Source organism: Stenella coeruleoalba (assembly GCF_951394435.1).
Source record: "Stenella coeruleoalba genome assembly, chromosome: 8".
NCBI lineage: Eukaryota > Metazoa > Chordata > Mammalia > Artiodactyla > Delphinidae > Stenella > Stenella coeruleoalba.
Genome location: NC_137154.1, coordinates 93409431 through 93429442, shown reverse-complemented (window position 1 = coordinate 93429442; position 20012 = coordinate 93409431). Strand labels below are relative to the sequence as shown.

General features: G+C 49.2%; 1 protein-coding gene across 1 annotated transcript in view; it reads left to right on the top strand.

Moving 5' to 3' along the window:
* Positions 1–20012, top strand: part of DSCAML1 (DS cell adhesion molecule like 1) — a 342838-nt gene that overhangs the window by 265528 nt on the left and 57298 nt on the right. Inside the window, exons 9-11 of the mRNA XM_079930621.1 lie at positions 216–494; positions 922–1041; positions 1931–2107. Of these exons, the coding sequence (XP_079786747.1) occupies positions 216–494; positions 922–1041; positions 1931–2107 (576 nt within the window). The remainder of the gene's footprint in view (positions 1–215; positions 495–921; positions 1042–1930; positions 2108–20012) is intronic.

Genomic DNA, 20012 nt, shown 5'->3' with positions numbered 1-20012 from the left:
ACAGCAGATCCAGGCCTGGGTGGGCAGAGGAACGGGAGCCAGGGGACAATGACAGGGCACCCCAGGAGATTCTGCACATATGGGAAAACAGGCACCAGTGCCCACGGAACTCTATTCGCAGCCCACTCTCCTGAAGGCCAGGCAAGGATGGGCATGCTGCTGGCCAGGCTGGGGAGAGTGGGGGCCTGACAGCAGCGCTCCCCTTGCCTTCCCAGTGCCCCCTCTCATCCAGCCCTTCGAATTCCCGCCTGCCTCCATTGGCCAGCTTCTCTACATCCCCTGCGTGGTGTCCTCGGGGGACATGCCCATCCGCATCACCTGGAGGAAAGATGGACAGGTGATCATCTCAGGCTCGGGCGTGACCATCGAGAGCAAGGAATTCATGAGCTCCCTGCAGATCTCCAGCGTCTCCCTCAAGCACAATGGCAACTACACATGCATCGCCAGCAACACAGCGGCCACCGTGAGCAGGGAACGCCAGCTCATCGTGCGCGGTGAGTGAGACGGGCCAGCGAGGTTGGGAGGAGGAAGGGTCCAGCTCTGTCTGCTGCTAAAAACACTCTCTAGATTTCAAGTTTGCATCACGGGCTCAGAGAAAGTTGACTCTGGCAGGGGCCTTAAAGATCAAGAGGTTCAAACCTCTTACTCTCCAGGCCAGGACACGGAGGCCGTGAGAGGAGAAGACCCTGGCTCAGTTGGTCACTGGTGAAGTCAGAATTGGCACTCAATTCCCAGCTGCCAACCCAATGCGACTGGCAAAAGCTCTCAACATCTTGGGTTTCAGATGTTCAGAGGTGCCTGCTCCCAACTTTATAATGGTCCAGGCTGGGCTAACATTGAATGGAAGGTGCCCACAGCCCCCAGAAAACCTATCAGAGACCGAGATGATCTGTTCCTCCCCCACCTTCCCTCTTTCTGCAGTGCCCCCTCGATTCGTGGTGCAGCCCAACAACCAGGATGGCATCTATGGCAAGGCTGGTGTGCTCAACTGCTCGGTGGACGGCTACCCCCCACCCAAGGTCATGTGGAAGCATGCCAAGGGTAAGCCCCTGGCCAGCCAGCATCTCTGAGCATGGCCGGGGATGGGATGGGGAGGATACTAATGCGACTTGGCCTGGTCTCTACACATGCATGACTCCTAGCCCTGGGTTCTGACCTTTGAGACCCCAGGCTATACCTGAACTGGAAGTCATCCTCAGCCACCCCCAAAGGGTCTATGGACCAGGAATAGCTGTCATGCTAATTCCAGATTTCCTCTCGTCCCCGTAGATTGACCTCTCCCCTCCCCCCTCCAACCCTAGAACTCAGTATACTCCCCAACTCTCCCCACCCCACCCTAGGGTCCCAGAGTCTCACTGACCCCTGCTTCTCACCAGTCCAACCTATTCTGGGATCTTGGTCCTTCTTGGAACCCAACTTCATCCCAAGGATGCATTTGGTTTCTGACTAAGCCCTGCGCCAACCTCTTATCCTTACTGTGTCCATGGCTGACTCTGGGGCAATGGGAGGAGGTATCCAAAGCCCCCCTTGGAGGATGGCTGGCTTCTTTCCCAGGCCTGACTGCCTACAACCAGGCAACCGCCATTTGAGGGCTCGATCTTCCCTTTGCCTATTGCCAAGTGGCCCAAAGAGAACTCTTTCTTCCCCTCCAAGGAATTCAGCCCAAAGGAAGCTCAGTGCCAAGGTGGGCATTGAGCTGAGGCCCCCCCCAGCTCCATACCTCAGATCCATACCTCAGATCTGAGGCAGGGTCAGGCTTCTGTGAGGGTCTTTCCTATTTCCCAGGAAACAAGAACTATGTGAGCTCCCAGCACTTTGGGGATGCTACAAAATGGCCCTAGATCAGCAAGAGAAAGGTATCAGCCATTCCTTGAGGCACTCCAACCCCCCAGCCTAGACACCAGACCTCCTAACTGCCGCCTCCTTTCAGGGAGCGGGAACCCCCAGCAGTACCACCCAGTGCCCCTCACCGGCCGCATCCAGATCCTACCCAACAGCTCGCTACTGATCCGCCACGTCCTGGAAGAGGACATCGGCTACTACCTCTGCCAGGCCAGCAACGGCGTGGGCACCGACATCAGCAAGTCCATGTTCCTCACTGTTAAGAGTGAGTCTTGCCCCCGTGCAACCCTCCAGACACCCCTGATCATAGACCAAGGCCCATCTCTGCACTCACCCTGCCTCCCCCTTTGGTTTCCATTGCTCCTTCTGTGAAGGGAAGGCGGGAAGGATTCCTAGACAGGGGTGGGCTTGGGAACCTCTGCTGGGGGATTCCAAAGCACTCTCATCTAAAACAATGGCCTCACTCTAAATGGCCCCAGCTCGCTCCACTCCAGTCATGATAGGCTCGTGATTTGCTGTACCACGGTGTCGTACGACAGCCCATTTATTTTGCTCTGTAGGTTGGCAATTCCATCTGAAGAGTCATATCAAACAATTTATTTCTTTTATTTAATGTACACCTGCTAGTGTATAACCTGTTTGTGGCTTAGCAAGGAGACCACGTATGCAATGTAGGAGATAGGCCTATGGGCAGAAATCTTGGGTTCCAATTCCAGATCTGTCTGATGAGCTTCCTGGCTTTGGGCAAGTGACTTCACATTTCTAGGTTCCTTTCCTCACCTGTGCTAGAGGTTCATTCCCAGCCCACTCAGCTCCCAAAATCATCGTAAGTAACACAGGAACTGATCATGGAAAGGGGAAGAAGCTTTGGAAAAGCCAGAAAGGCAGTAAAACTCACTCTAGCTCAGTATCATATCTCTGGCTTCTAAATCCCCAGACCTAGAGCCAGAATCAATGGCGTTGAAGTCTAGAATATCCCTGAGTTCTGTTAAGTCACACACAGACATTCCTACTGGACGAGCCTATCCCTTTACGCTCTTAGGGGTCTGTATAGTGAGCCCCCAGGAATCATATCAAGACAGTGTCTGGCCCTTTGTCATGAAACAGACCATGGGCCACAGAGAACAGCAGCAAGAGCCTGAGTTTTAGCATCTGACCAAGCCAACTGTGAATCTGGGCGCCGTGTGGTAATTACAGTGACCTCTAACAGGTTTCCTTGGCCTCTGTGTCTCATTTTCCTGATGTACAAAAGGAGGGTCAAGAGAGCGCCTTACCTGTTATGTTTTGTATCAAGAGTAAGTCAGATGACATGGCTAACGCAACCAGTATGGTAACTGGCACCCAGTAGACCGTCAGAGATTTAGCCACCAGTTTTGTTTTTAATGGAAGACGCTCCAAGGTACGTGTAGGAAAGGCAGCTGAGAGCAGCGCCCAGTGTGCGGTCCGCCCAGCGTCTCCCTGGAGTCCCCGCCTTTAAGAATCATAGCTTCTTTATCGCTTGCCAAACCCTCGCTCACTCAGCACAAGACGGGGAAGCCCCAGCAATCGATCGATGCTGGGAAGCTCCGGGCACCGGAATCCCCGCTCTGGGGAGCTCTTCCCTCACACTATCAAAAAGCACTTTGTCCTTAATAAAACCAGGCAATCAATCTACATCCCTCAGCTGGGGAGAACTTTGCTAATTCCGCCTGCGTGCGGCAAGAGGAAATAGGAGGCACCTCGTGGAACTATCGCCGTCCTTGGTATTTGATCCTTATCTCCCCACCGTCAGCAGGAGAAAAGAGCTCAAACTCTCAGGCTTGTTTTTTTTTTTTTTTGGTCTTTGCCTTTTTTCTCTAAGGTAGGGGATTCTACTGGGCAAGCGTGGTGGTGCCTTTGTGGCCCGTGGCTTCTCTGTGGCGCTGAGGTGGATGTGGGTGAAGGGAGACGCAGGGGCCAGGGGGTGGGCTGTGTGCAAGGTGACCCAGCTCACGTCGGCCTGTCCCTGATGTCCTGGGGCGTCCTGGGCAATTCTCTTCTCCCCTCTGGACCTGCATTTTTCGGTGCCATCCTCACGTCACGACCCAGGCAGCAGCTACGAGCACACACCTCGTAAATCCCGGGCAGCCTCACGAACACGCGTAGCACCAAGCCACACACTCAGCCACCACTCTCGCAGTAGCGTACACCTCTGGCCCCTCTTCCCAAGGGATGATGGGAGCTCCGTACTACTTGTCCTCACTTGTGGGCAGCATCTGGACCTTGCTCCTTCCGTCTTCCCCCTCGTCCTCATTCCAGCCACCTTGTCGCTTTGCTCTGCGTCCTTCCATAGTGAGGCACAGGGGCACGCCTTCCCTTCATCTGCTCTGTCTCACAAACACCTCCGGCTCGTATTCTCCCACTCGCCGTGCCTCCCTCATCGGCTGCCTGTGACACAGTCTCTCCGAGCTGCTCACGCAGCATCCCCCCTCACACGGCCCTCCCCTACAGGTTGCTTTCCAGCTGGGCCCCCTCCCACACCCTCTGCACACCCGGGGTCTCCAAACCCTCACCCACATGTGCCCCCTCGATGACCCTTTCCTTGCACAACTTCCTCTGTCACAAACGCCTCCTTCCATTCCAGCCTCGCTCTCCCCAGTGACCTGCCAGCCATGCTAGAAGCCCCTGTGCCGCCCCAAATGCCAGCAGGAGAGGAGGAGGAATTTGAGGCCTGAGGGCAGTCGGTGTGGAGGGCTGAGCACGGCTGGGGCTTCTGCCTGGGGTTGGAGAGTCTGACTGCTTTTCAGTACCAGCCTGAATCATTCCACCCAGATCTGGCTTTCAGAAGGGGCTCCTGTGACAATGGGACCGTTTGGTGATGGGGGTGGGGTAGTCCTGACCTTCTTGAGGAACTTCCATCCCACTTCCTGCTGCTTTTCTGCGGGCACACTGCTTCAGGTAACCCACCCTCAGCTCCTCCTCTAGGACGTCCTTGCCCCTGCCTGCTCTGCCCTTTTCCTCCTTCATTCCCCCTCTACCTCTCCCACCTCCCCCAGGTAGGCGCAGGTAGATAGGGAAGGACCCACAGGACCTGGGCCCGTGGGTCACAGATGGGCTTGCCAGGGCTAAGCCCTTCCTGGTCAGCCCTCAGTCCATCCCAGACAGCCCACACCACCAGCACTCCACCCCACCCCCACCGCCACCCGCAAGGCCAGCTCCAGAAAGACCTGCCATTTACAAAGCCAACTGTGCGGCTTTCCTTGACGCCCCCACCACGCTCAGGAAAACGCTGACCCTATACGGCTCCACCTTGTCAGACCTCACACTTGTGTGACCTCTCAGAAGGCAAACTGACCTTAGTCCCCGCTTTAGCCAAGTAGAAGTAAGAGAGTAAATGTCTCAAAGGGATATACATCATAAAAAGCATTCAAGTGTCAAATTGGACATTTGTGGTTGGCCTCTGTCGGGAACCATTGACCCTGACAGTTTCCAGTGATAACTCAACAGTTGCTCACTGGGCACTCACTAAATAGTCTGTAAAACTCTGTGGATTAGAGCACAGACTTCAGAACCAGAGAGACCTGGGTTCAAATCCCAGCTCTGCCACTTGATAGCTGTGGGATCTTGGACAGCAATCTCTGTAGGCCCCAATTTCCTCCTCTGTAAGTTTGGAAATATAATGCTATTTACTCATTGCTAAGATTCAAGTGAGACACGCACTTACAGCAATTAACACAGTACCTGACACCAAATACACATTCAATAATCATTAGCAATCATTAGTTTTAGGTGCTGAAAATCTAGTGCTGGATAAAATGGAGTCGCTGTTCTCAGGAAATTGAGGATCTTGAAGAGGAGATAGACATATACCCAAAATAACTATAATACACAAAGTGATAAGTGCCTTAAAAAGCCACAAACAATGTGACACAGAGAGAATCAGGGATGGAGTAATCAGTTTTAATTTGCAGGGCCTACAAGGGAAAGCCAAGAAAAGCTCCACAAAAGCAACAGTCACTAAGTAGGACTTGAAGGATGAAAAGGATTCTGACAAGAACCAATAGAAGCAAAGGTCATTCCATTCCAGGATGAGGACAAAGTATAGCAAGAGCGTGGAGGCAGGCAAGGCCGTGCGCGTCCTCAGATGAAGGGGGAACTTAGGGCGTCTGGTGGAGAATGAAGGGAGGATGGACAGGGAGAATACATGTGAGGTGCTTACGGGTTTGGGAAGTGAAATGTTTTCTTTTCATGCAGTGTTGACTCTCGATATCAGGCACCAAACCGGAGTTCCGGAAGCTCAGGGGTCTGATGGCGGTTGGGATTCCAGAGGTGGTTCTTGGAGAATTGCTTTCCTCGAGGCCCCAGATTTCTAAGAGTTCGTTAAAGGGAGCAGAAGTCTTTCCTAGCCCCTGGACACCCATGTTGGCAACCATCCAGTCCCGATTGGTCCCCACTCCTCCCTGACCCCGAGAGCGTGGGTGGTGCCTGAGCACATAGCCCAGCCTTCCCACTGGCACAGCACAGCGCTCAGCACTTGACAATGTACAAAGCCCATACCTTGCCTGTGAGGTTGGTGGGCAGTAGCTCCTTCTCAGGGAAGGGAAGGTGCTGGATCAAGGTCATTGGGTGACATCGGCCCAGCTGAGACAAGAGCTTGCCTCTGTCTACTCACGGTTCGGTAGAGAGAGCACAGAGCAAGAGAGAGAAGACTGGTTTCTGGTCCCGACTCTGACTTATGGGCTCCGTATCTGCGAGCCATTCCTTCCCTTCTCTGGGCCTCGGTTTCCCCATCTGTACAATAAGAGGCCTGGACTAGAATCTAGTCATAGCTGAACCAAAGGTCCCTGCCAGCTCAGACAATCTATGATTCTAGCTGTGTGCATGGTCCTTTCAGGAGACCAGACCACCTCCCAGAACTTGGTTGAAAAATAAATGTAATTAACAGAAGAAAATACTACATCCACAGAGCTACCTTTTATCTCCCTGTTACAAAGTAAAATTTAAATAAAAGAGAGATAATGACCAAAAGGGGAAAGAGGCAATCCGTCCTCCAACTGACACACTGGGGAAAAAATAAAGCATCTTCAAAGAGAATGCTTCACCGAGAGGCAGTTACAAAGAAAGGCTGCTTAGTCCGGGTTGCAAGGGGCTGGCTGTGTTTTTTGGTTTTTTGTGTTTCTTGAGGTTTTTTTTGAATATTTGAATTTTATTTTATTTTTTTTGTACAGCAGGTTCTTATTAGTTATCTATTTTATACATATCAGTGTATACATGTCAATCCCAATCTCCCAATTCATCCCACCACCACCTGCCCCAACCCCACCACTTACCCCCTTGGTGTCCATATGTTTGTTCTCTACATCTCTGTCTCGATTTCCGCCCTGCAAACCAGTTCATCTCTACCATTTTTCTAGGTTCCACATATATGCGTTAATATACAATATTTGTTTTTCTCTTTCTGACTTACTTCACTCTGTATGACAGTCTCTAGATCCACCCACGTCTCTACAAATGACCCAATTTCGTTCCTTTTTATGCCTCAGTAATATTCCATTGTATATATGTACCACAACTTCTTTATCCATTCGTCTGTCAATGGGCATTTAGGTTGCTTCCATGACCTGGCTATTGTAAATAGTGCTGCAGTGAACATTGGGGTGCATGTGTCTCTTTGAATTATGGTTTTTTCAGGGTATATGCCCAATAGTGGGATTGCTGGGTCATATGGTATTCTATTTTTAGTCTTTTAAGGAACCTCCATACTGTTCTCCATAGTGGCTGTATCAATTTACATTCCCACCAGCAGTGCAAGAGGGTTCCCTTTTCTCCACACCCTCTCCAGCATTTGTTGTTTGTAGATTTTCTGATGATGCCCATTCTAACTGGTGTGAGGTGATACCTCATTGTAGTTTTGATTTGCATTTCTCTAATAATTAGTGGTGTTGAGCAGCTTTTCATGTGCTTCTTGGCCATCTGTATATCTTCTTTGGAGAAATGTCTCTTTAGGTCTTCTGCCCATTTTTGGATTGGGTTGTTTGTTTTTTTAATATTGAGCTGCATGAGCTGCTTATATATTTTGGAGATTAATCCTTTTTCCGTTGATTAGCTTGCAAATATTTTCTCCCATTCTGAGGGTTGTCTTTTCGTCTTGTTTGTAGTTTCCTTTGCTTTGCAAAAGCTTTTAAGTTTCATTAGGTCCCATTTGTTTATTTTTGTTTTTATTTCCATTACTCTAGGAGGTGGATCAAAAAAGATCTTGCTGTGATTTATGTGAAAGAGTGTTCCTCCTACATTTTCCTCTAAGAGTTTTATAGTGTCCAGTCTTACATTTAGGTCTCTAATCCATTTTGAGTTTATTTTTGTGTATGGTGTTAGGGAGTGTTGTAATTTCATTCTTTTACATGTAGCTGTCCAGTTTTCCCAGCACCACTTATTGAAGAGACTGTCTTTTCTCCATTGTATATCCTTGCCTCCTTTGTCATAGATTAGTTGACCATTGGTGCGTAGGTTTATCTCTGGGCTTTCTATCCTGTTCCATTGATCTATATTTCTGGTTTTTTCCCTCAAGACTGCATTGGGTATTCGGGGTCTTTTGTGTCTCCATACAAATTTTAAGATTTTTTGTTCTAGTTCTGTGATAAATGCCACTGGTAATTTGATAGGGATTGCACTGAATCTGTAGATTGCTTTGGGTAGTAGAGTCATTTTCACAATGTTGATTCTTCTAATCTAAGAACATGGTGTACCTCTCCATCTGTTTTTGTCATCTTTGATTTTTTCATCAGCGTCTTATAGTTTTCTGAGTACAGGTCTTTTACCTCCTTAGGTAGGTTTATTCCTAGGTATTTTATTCTTTTTGTTGCCATGGTGAATGGGATTGTTTCCTTAATTTCTCTTTCTGATCTTTCATTGTTAGTGTGTAGAAATGCAAGAGATTTCTGTGCATTAATTTTGTATCCTGCTACATTACCAGATTCATTGATTAGCTCTAGTAGTTTTCTGGTGGCATCTTTAGGATTCTCTATGTATAGTATCATGTCATCTGCAAACACTGACAGTTTTACTTCTTCTTTTCCAGTTTGTATTCCTTTTATTTCTTTTTCTTCTCTGATTGCAGTGGCTAGGACTTCCAAAACTATGTTGAATAATAGTGGTGAGAGTGGACATCCTTGTCTTGTTCTTCATCTTAGAGGAAATGCTTTCAGTTTTTCACCATTGAGAATGATGTTTGCTATGGGTTTGTCATATATGGCCTTTATTATGTTGAGGTAGGTTCCCTCTATGCCCACTTTCTGGAGAGTTTTTATCATAAATGGGTGTTGAATTTTGTCAAAAGCTTTTTCTGCATCTATTGAGATGATCATATGGTTTTTATTCCTCAGTTTTTTAATATGGTGTATCACATTGATTGATTTGTGTATATTGAGGAACCCTTGCATCCCTGGGATAAATCCCACTTGATCATGGTGTATGATCCTTTTAATGTGTTGTTGGATTCTGTTTGCTAGTATTTTGTTGAGGATTTTTGCATCTATATTCATCAGTGAAAATAATCTATAATTTTCTTTTTTTGTAGTATCTTTGTCTGGTTTTAGTATCAGGGTGATGGTGGCCTCATAGAATGAGTTTGGGAGTGTTCCTTCCTCTGCAGTTTTCTGGAAGAGTTTGAGAAGGATGGGTGTTAGCTATTCTCTAAATGTTTGATAGAATTCACCTGTGAAGCCATCTGGTCCTGGACTTTTGTTTGTTGGAAGATTTTTAATCACAGTTTCAATTTCATTACTTGTGATTGGTCTGTTCATATTTTCTGTTTCTTCCTGGTTCAGTCTTGGAAGGTTATACCTTTCTAAGAATTTGTCCATTTCTTCCAGGTTGTCCGTTTTATTGGCATAGAGTTGCTTGTAGTAGTCTGTTAGGATGCTTTGTATTTCTTCGGTGTCTGTTGTAACTTCTCCGTCTTCATTTCTAATTTTATTGATTTGAATCCTCTCCCCCTTTTTCTTGATGAGCCTGGCTAATGGTTTATCAATTTTCTTTATCTTCTCAAAGAACAAGCTTTTAGTTTTATTGATCTTTGCTATTGTTTTCTTTGTTTCTATTTCATTTATTTCTGCTCTGATCTTGATGATTTCTTTCCTTCTGCTAACTTTGGGTTTTGTTTGTTCCTCTTTCCCTAGTTCCTTTAGGTGTAATCTAACCTTACACCGAAAGGTTTATTTGAGATTTTTCTTGTTTCTTGAGGTAGGCTTGTATTGCTATAAACTTCCCTCTTAGAACTGCTTTTTGCTGCATCCCATAGGTTTTGGATCATCATGTTTTCGTTATTGGTCTTTAGGTATTTTTTTATTTCCTCGGTGATCTCTTGGTTATTTAGTAACTTATTGTTTAGCCTCCATGTGTTTGTGTTTTTTACGTTTTTTTCCCTGTAATTGATTTCTAATCTCATAGCATTGTGGTAGGAAAAGGTGCTTGATATGATTTCATTTTTCTTAAATTTGCCGAGACTTGATTTGTGACCCAAGATGTGATCTATCCTGGAGAATGTTCCATGTGTACTTGAGAAGAAAGTGTAATCTGCTGTTTTTGGATAGAATATCCTGTAAATATCAACTAAATCTATCTGGTGTATTGTGTCATTTAAAGCTTGTGTTTCCTTATTAATTTTCTGTCTGGATGATCTGTCCATTGGTATAAGTGAGGTGTTAAAGTCCCCCACTATTACTGTGTTACTGTTGATTTCCTCTTTTATAGCTGTTAGCAGTTGCTTTATGTATTGAGGTGCTCCATGTTGGCTGCATATATATTTATAATTGTTATATCTTCTTCTTGGATTGTTCTCTTGATCATTATGTAGTGTCCTTCCCTGTCTCTTGTAACATTCTTTATTTTAAAGTCTATTTTATCTGATATGAGTATTGCTACTCCAGATTTCTTTTGATTTCCATTTGCATGGAATATCTTTTTCCATCCCCTCACTTTCAGTCCGTATGTGTCCCTAGGTCTGAAGTGGGTCTCTTGTAGATAGCATATATATGGGTCTTGTTTTTGTATCCATTCGGCAAGCCTGTGTCTTTTGGTTGGAGCATTTAATCCATTCACGGTTAAGGTGATTATCGATATGCATGTTCCTATTACCGTTTTCTTAATTGTTATGGGTTTGTTTTTGTAGATCCTTTTCTTCTCTTGTGTTTCCCACTTAGAGAAGTTCCTTTAGCATTTGTTGTAGAGCTGGTTTGGGAGTGCTGAATTCTTCTAGCTTTTGCTTGTCTGTAATGCTTTTGATTTCTCCGTCAAATCTGAATGAGATCCTTGCTGGGTAGAGTAATCTTGGTTGTAGGTTCTTCCTTTTCATCACTTTAAATATATCATGCCACTCCCTTCTGGCTTGTGGGGTTTCTGCTGAGAAATCAGCTGTTAACCTTATGGGAGTTCCCTTGTACGTTATTTGTCGTTTTTCCCTTGTTGCTTTCAATAGTTTTTCTATGTCTTTAATTTTTGTCAGTTTGATTACTATGTGTCTTGGCGTGTTTCTCCTTGGATTTATCCTGCCTGGGACTCTCTGTGCTTCCTGGACTTGGATGGCTATTTCCTTTCCCATATTAGGGAAGTTTTCGACTATAATCTCTTCAAATATTTTATCAGGTCCTTTCTCTCTCTCTTCTCCTTCTGGGACCACTATAATGTGAATGTTGTTGTATTTAATGTTGCCCCAGAGGTCTCTTGGGCTGTCTTCATTTCTTTCATTCTTTTTTCTTTATTCTGTTCTGTGGCAGTGAATTCCACCATTCTGTCTTCCAGGTCCCTTATCCGTTCTTCTACCTCAGTTATTCTGCTACTGATTCCTTCTAGTGTATTTTCCATTTCAGTTATTGTATTGTTCATCTCTGTTTGTTCTTTAATTCTTCTAGGGCTTTGTTAAATGTTTCTTGCATCTTCTCAATCTTTGCCTCCATTCTTTTTCCAAGGTCCTGGATCATCTTCACTATCATTATTCTAAATTCTTTTTCTGGAAGGTTGCCTATCTCCACTTCATTTAGTTGTTTTTCTGGGGTTTTATCTTGTTCCTTCATCTGGTACAAAGTCCCCTGCCTTTTCATTTTGTCTATGTTTCTGTAAATGTGGTTTTCCTTCCACAGGCTGTAGAACTGTAGTTCTTCTTGCTTCTGCTGTCTGCCCTCTGGTGGATGAGGTTATCTTGCTGGCTGTGTTTTGATGCCACTACTGCACAGGACTCGGCAGCCCCCTTGTGCTGCAGGTTACCTGGTTAGATAGGTCCTATTGCATCTCCCAGGCTCCCCTCCTCTCTGTGAAATCTCCAGTGATGGGGCCAAGGCAAAGCCCTTGGCCAATTAAACCCATAAGGACTCTTTGTTTGGTCTGAGTTTTGATTTGTTTGTTTAGCAAAATGTCAGACCAATTAAAGCCAGATCCAGGAGCCCTCCCGAGCAACTGCACAGGCAACTGCAGAGTCACAGATTCAGGAGGGAGGAGAGGAGGAGCCAAGTGGGGATTGAGGAAGTGGGGAAGGGGGGTGTCCACCCTGGTGAAAGGAAGCCCCAGGCCTGAGTAGACCAGGTCACCCACCAGGGGTTCACCCCTGGTGCAGAGGTCAGGATGCAAAACCTTGGAAAGATAACTGTGTATCCGATGACCTGAGGTGGTCCTAATTTCAAATTTGCCCAAAGGAATCTCCTCCTTGTCAGGCAGAAGCAGCACCTCCCTCAGGCCTGGTGACTGGGGCTCCTGCTCTAGAGGGCCTCTTCTGTCCTCCTCAGCGCCCACCCTTCCCACAGGGCAAGGAGTCTCCAGCCAAAGCACATGCCCCCCCAGAGCCCACAGCTCCCTTTCTAGACCAGGCTGGATGCATCCTTTCACCAGGCCAGGCTCCCTCCTGCAGCCCCCACTGAGCCCTGGCCAGGAGGTCAAGCCATGGGCCAGCTTGGGCTCCCCCGCCCTATGTAGGACCCAGGGAGGCCAAAATGAGTAGAAGGCTTAGGGAACAGGAAGGCCTTGACCGGGGAGATGAGAGTCCTGACCTCTTGTCCCCCACCTCCCCCACTGCTTCTGGGTGAACTGGGGTCAGTCACTCCCTCTCCCTGGGACTCAGTCTGCTCCTGTGCTCAGAGGAGTCACGATTCTTCTCTCCCTCTCCCTCAGCCCCCAAGGCATTAACAGAGCTCAATGAGTGGGTGACATTTGCTGTGCCAGTGCAGACCTGGCAGGGAGTGTGATCACAGTTCCAGAGCCTATCTTTCAGGAGCTGGGGCCTTTAGTGTTTTAGGGGTTTATTTTAAAAAGCAAGTCTAAATCAGAGAAACATGGGAGATCATACTGACCTCCAAAGGCAAACAGTATCATTGGAGCAAATTACGTCACATCAAAACCCACCCCCAAAGGAACCTTTGTACAAAGGTTTTAAGGTAGGAAAAAAAGGTCTCCGTGTGAAACAACCCCCCAACCCAGTGCCACCCCCTCTCATCATCACAGCAAGCCAGGTCCCCTGACAGCAGGAGAGATTTTAGTGAAGGGACAGGAATGAACCTGCCTGTACAACCTCCATTCCCAGTTGGAAAACTCCTGTCCTATGCCCTCATCTGGGCCCTTACGTCCTTCTTGGAGGCTTTGGGCAGTGGTGGCACAAAGCACACCACCCCCACTCCACCGTCACCCCTGCAGTCAGTGCCCATGACCGTGAGCATGGCAGACCTTCCAGATGGATCTGGGCTCTAAGGGGTCATCTGAGGCTTTCCCTACATTCAGCTCCAGCAGGTCTGGATGTTAATAACAAAATTTGTAATAACAAAATTACACTCATTGTACTTGCCAGCCAAGGAAAACGTGCCAGTAATTTCGAGGCACAAGGGAGTCAGGGCTATCACTGGGTGCCTCCGTTTCCTAGATAAGAAAATGCAGACAGGCCAAGAGCTACATTGGTGCCTCCAGACCCTGCCGTAAGTGGGGAGCCCAGAACTGCTCCCCCCGGTTGTGATCAAAGCCCCTCTGAATGGCAGGGGCGGAATAAATTATTGGATCGGTCAAGCCATACACATGTACTTCCTGAGAAGCCCCTATGTGTCCAACGTGGCCTCAAGGTCTGCGAAAGAGAAAACAGCAAGAGTAAGTCACCACCCCTGCCCTCAGGGTGCTTACAAACTAGTTAGGAAGCTGGCACTCACCTTCAGGAAGCAGGCAAGATAGCGTGCTAAAAAGTCCGGTTCATTTTCTGATTGTTTATACAAATAGGAAAAAAACCACATTTTTTTGTGTGCATTGATTTTGTACACTTAAATCTTGCTAAATTCACTTTAATAAATACAAATCATCCAGACTGGGAAATTTAAAAAATAAAAATAAAAAGGTCTGGGGTTACACGTGCAGTGCTGGGTTTGAGAAGGAAAAACCCAGTGTGGACAGACATGGTCAGACAGAGCTTTCTAGGGGAGCAGGACTCGGGTGGAACCTTAGGAATAGGTAGGGTTTGGATCAACAAAGGGAAGAAAGGAGGACGGGCAGGTGGAAGGCGTGGGAGGCGGTGGGGAGGACGTCTGATAGGAGGGCTGGGGATGAGGGGATGGATAGTGGCGCCGAAGTCTGGATGTGCTCCTCGGGTCTTGAGCAGGGAATGGAGAGAAAGGGGGAGCCTAAGAGCCGCTGAGAAGGAACAGGTGCCAGCCCGGATGATGGACTGGGAAAAGGATGGGGAAGAGTCAAGGGCTCCAGGCTAAGGGATAAGTATGACGGTGCCACCAGTAAAAATGAAGGAGGTGGCAGGACTTCCCTGGTGGCGCAGGTGTTAAGACTCTGCGCTTCCAGTGCAGGGGGCCCGGGGTTGATCCCTCGTCCAGGAACTAGATCCCGCACGTGTGCCACAACTAAGAGTTCACGTGCCACAACTAAGACCCAGGGCAACCAAATAAATAAATATTTTTCAAATTATTTTTTTAAAAAAATGGGAGTGGAGAGATGACATATTTGCTTCGTGCTGGGGTGCTTTGATGCAGCCGAACCCTGGCTGCCTTTCTGCCAGGATTTCTACTCAGAGGAGTGTGCTGGACCCAATGACCCCTACAGCTCCCACCTCGCCAGGTGACTCAGGAGTCATTGTGTGACTAACAGCTGTCCTATCCTGGGCCGGGAAGGATGACACGGGTGGGCTTTCCCCGGCAGCCCAAGCCCTGACCCCAGCCCCGCCCAGTCCTCAGGACACCGTCAGGCTCCCACGTGGGCCTCTCAGGTCTACGGAGACTTGAGACCTGGCAAAGTCGAGATTCGGAGGAAACTTTCTCCTTGCACTGCTCATGGGCAGCGGGTGTGCATCCCAGGGCCAGGTGCTGGGGTGGAAGTTGCGGGGAAGGGCACTGTGGCCCGGGCACACTCCTGCCACTGCTCACCTGCTGCCAGCCTGTCCGTGGCGCTGGGGGTGTAACGGGGGTGGGCTCCCCACAGAGCAGAGAGGGTAAAGCCCACAACCTCCCACCTCAGGAAGCCCCCGCCAGCTCCATGGGGACAGGCTGTGGCTGTCCTCCTGGAAACACTGCACAGGGAATTTCTGTCACACACTGGAACCTTGTATTCGTTCCCTAGGGCCCCTGTAACAAAGTACCACACACTGGGTGGCTTAAAGAACAGAACTGTATTCTCTCACAGTTCTGGGAGGCTAGGAATCCCAGATCAAAGTGTGAGCAGGGCTGTGCTTTCTCCGCAGGCTCTCAGGGAACACGTTGTCTTGCCTCTTCTGGGGGCTGCCAGCCATCCTTGGCATCCCTTGGACTGTAGATGCATCCGTCCAGTCTCTGCCTCTGTCTCCCCGGGTGTCTTCAAACCATCTTCCCTCTGTGTGTGTCTCCCTTCCCCTTCTTATAAGGACACCAGTCATATTGGACTAAGGGCCCATCCTACTCCAGTAAGACATCTTAATTATATCTGCAAAGATCCTATTTCCAAATAAGGTCACATTCACAGGACCTGATCTCATGTGGCCTCGGCCTGCAGCAACTTGAAGCAGGATTTCGATTCCCAGCCAGAGACTGAGTTCGGGCAGCAGTAGTGAGAGTGCGGAATCCTAGCCACCAGGCCACCAGGGACCAGTGGCCAGCGGCAAGGCCCTGGCCCGTCAGCTATGAAGAAATGAATTCCACACAGAGACGGAAAGTAGTGAAGCAAGTAAAGTGTTTATGAGGAGGAAAAAGTGTGCAATACATGTGGATAGACACATGGGCGGGCCTAGAGAGAGAGTCGCTCACTCGTGACAGTTTAAATCACTTGTATGTGGCATTTCTTCTGGGTTTCCTTTGGCCAGTCATCTTGCTTTGCCTGGTTCTGGGTCCGTATTTGGTTGATCTCAGGGTCCTCCCCTGTGTGCGTGCGCATCTCTTAGCCGAGATGGATTCTAGTGAAGAGGCTTATGGGTAGCTGGCATCACTTACTATGCGGTGGCGCCCCCTCCCTTTTTGACCTCCACGGAGCCTTTCTGCGCGTGTGTAGCTGGGGAGGTCCCCTTGATTTCAAGAATGAGGAATATGTGGTCTCTTATCTTCCATCTGGGCAGGGCCCAGCCTCCTCCATCATCCTGCTTTTATGGAGTTTCTGCTATTATGGAGTTTCTGTCCACAGGGGAGAAACTGTTCAGCCCGGGGCCCATCTATCTCCTGCCTTAGTACCAGGATCTAGGACTGGACATATCTTTTTGGGGGACACAATTCAAACCGCAACGATCCCCAAGCCCAGTGATTTATTATCCATAACTGCGTGCTTTCCAGAACTCTGGAAGCTGAAGTGCTGTCCTTTCCAATATCCTACAACTGCCTTTGTCTGAATGCAACCAGCCTCCTAACAGAAACTCCTTCTTTGTTGAGAGTCGACAAGCCAAGCTTCTCCTGTGCACTAACCCTGGAGCAGTGGTCAGCAAACTGATATGACCAAGGGCCATATCCAGCCCGCCACCTGCTTTGCTGGAGCCCAGCCACGTCCATTCCTCGTATCCTATTGTCCATGGCTGCTTTCGAGCTACAGCAACTGAGTTGAGTCGTTGAAACAGAGACCTATGGCCTGCAAAGCTTAAGACATGTGCTGTGGGTCCTTTGCAGAAAAAGTTTGGTGACCCCAGCTCTAGGGTATTCACAGCAATGACCCCTAAATACTACCTTCCAAGTAATTAAAGAAAGATGGTGGTGTCTCCTTTTGTCTCTGAAAGGATTCGGATATTCAGGGTCATTTCAGAGTTGAGTGTTTTCTCATCTCCAAGATGGGAATAAAAACACGACCCACCTCCTAGGGTTGGGGGGTGGATTTAATGAAATAATTCATGTAAAGCATTAACCAGGGTGCATGGCACATAATAAGTATTCAGTAGACATTAGCTGTTTTCACTATTACTACCACTTTTCCGAGATTCTGCGCAGAGTAGAAGACCAGAGGCAGTGGAGGACCGAGTCCTACCCTCATGTGAGAATAATACCCCCACCTCCCGGGCCCCGACCCTGTGCTTATGCTCCTTGGCGAGCAGTCAAGAGAGGGACTGACTGATCCATGTTATGGCCGGAGAAAGCAAGACCTGGTGAGTTTGAGGGTCTCAGCTGGGCCCACCGTGCCGCAGAAACAGGGCTTCGGTCCAAGTCTCAAAGGCCCCACAGCTGTCCCTGACCCGCGTCCCACCCCCTTCACACATACACTGTTTGTCAGTTCTGCTCCCCACGTACACGGGCAGTGGACAGCTAGGGTCCCCTGGCACCTCCCCACCAGCTCTCAGAGCCGAGGCTGATTGCTTCCATGCAATTTGAATTAATCTCATGCTTCAGGTGGAGCCTGGCTAATCAGGGGAGACAAGAAGCCGAAGTGGGTGCGATCAAATTAACAACGCTAGGCCCTGGCTCTTTAAGAAGGGAAAAACAAGGCAGGCACCAGAAGGCTCCCCCAGCGCCAGCCCTTCCCCAGGGGAAGCCTGGAGCGCCTGCCAGGGCTGAGCGCAAAGAGCTTCTCCCACCCACCCCGCCCCTCCCCAGGCAACCACCCCAGATGCCAACAATGCCCCTTTGTGGCAGCTTATCTCACGCTGCCAAACAGGGCTGCGTTTCTTGTCAGGATCTTGTTAACAAGGAGCAGAGACACAAGCCTTGGGAGGGAGGGAGGGGAGTGGGCTGAGCTGGGGGGAAGGAGGGGCCCACTCACCTCAGATGGGTGCCTGTAATCCTTTTGGAAACAAAAGGAGATGAGAGCCTCTGAGCTGGGAGGTTCCCTTCTCCCAGGGCAAGGTGGTGTGCAGAGCTGTCTAGAGCCTTCAGGGCACACGCTGTCCCCTGGAAGAGCCTCTCCCAAAGGCAAGGAGGACATCCAGTAAAGCATTTTAGCATGCCAGAGAAAGCATCCTTTAGCAAAGAGACTCTTGGAGAGATTTCGGCTAGACTCTCAGAAGGACTTCCTGAGACAGTCAAGTCCCATCCTTAAGGTTGGTGAAGAACACCCTGACCTTGCTGCCCTTCCTCCAACCTTATCGGCCTTGAGGTTGTCCTGCCTGAGGCGGCGGAAGGACCAGAGGGATATCCACTTGAATGGGGATGGAAGAGGAGGGTCATCCAGCACTAGGGCTCTTCCCTCAGACCCTGTGAAAAGCTCCTCGACCCCCTCCCCCAGGCCACCCACCTAGAAGAGCAGAACAGCCTAACACCTTGGTGTCCGGGTTCCCAGACCAACCTGCTTCACCCCCAGTTTGGCTGCATTTCTCTTCAGAGAGGCTGGACTCTTTGCACTCCCATTCTGCTCCCCTGCCTCCTGCCCTTCTCTGACCAGTGTCACATCATGGCTAAAACCACAGATGCCCTGAATCCTGGCTCTGCTGCCTACTAGCTGTGTGGCCTTGGGCAATTTACTTCTCTAAGCCTCAGTTTCCCCATCTGTAAAGTGGGAATAAAAACAGGGTTGTTCTGAGGATTAAATGAGTTACCCATGTAAAGGAATACAGAATAGTGCCTACAAATAGTAAGCCTGCAATAATGTGAACTTCTAGGGTTATCACACACTGGTGCCCACGAATGGGGTTAAGAAGTATCCCAGGCTTCCTTTTGGAATGCAACATTCCGCACCTCTTTCCCATTTTATCAGGCCTCTCCCAACAGCTGGTGGCATTCATGTCCTTCTTCTTCCACGTCCTCCTTCCTGCACACACTGCTCTCCGCCTTTGGGTATTCGTAACTGAATCGTCCCTCCCTGGTGACTCGGGGACTGTCAGAAACACCAGCTGAGCTCCGATCATCAGGCGGAAGAGAGGGAGGGTGACAGAGACAGAGAAGGCCCGAATCACCGCCCCCCTAACTCCTGCCCCCAGCCCCAGCTGGCCCTGGACTGACCTCCTGCCCCACGGGCCCAGCCCTCCAGTTCTCAGCCTCCTGCACTGCCCCCAGGATTCCTCCACATCGTGTCATTCCCACCCAGCTTCCTACTTCTGGGACAAAGCCCAAGGTGGGAGAATAGTCCACCAGGCAGAAGGAGAAGGCTGGATGAAAGCAGAGGAAGGGGCGCCGGTGAACTGTCAGGGGACTTGGGGCTGCTGCTTCTTGCCACTCACCAGCTGTGTGACTTTAGACAAAACACTTAGCCTCTCTGAGCCTCCATTTCCTCACTGATACTCTGGGGGCTAAAAGCCCCCAGGCTACCTCCTTAACAGGAGTGAAGCTCCTGATAAAGGATGTTCTGGTGTTCTGTAAACTGCAAAGATCAGCGCACCTCAGCTTATGGGTGGGATCCCCGAGAAGAGGGAAGCTGGAGCGGTAAAGGCGGGGCCGAGTAGGTGCAGAGTTCATAATCCCCATGGCCTAGAACTCCATCCCCAATCCTGGGGGTTGGTCAGAAAGTCTGTGGATGCTCGGGGAAGGGGTGGGGGGGAGTGAGGAAGCAGAGCTGTCTTGTGGTGTTTTAAAAATCTATCAGCCTCTCAAAATTTACATTTTATCAAATTAAAATGTAAATAGCAGCTGGTCCAGGCGGGACCTGGGGGTGACAGGAGCCGGCCTGTGAGTAATTTCACAGACAGAAACCGGTTACATCGGATTCTGACAACTGTCTTGTTTCTGAAATTGATTTCCTCTCCCCTCGGCTTGCTGCCCCAGGAGGGCCCTGGAGCGAGAGGAGGGGGTGAGTCCACTGTGGAGGCTGGTGCCTTTCTCCCCTCTGTGGCTTCAGCCAGTAAAGCCCCATTGGATCCAGGAGGAGGAAATCTG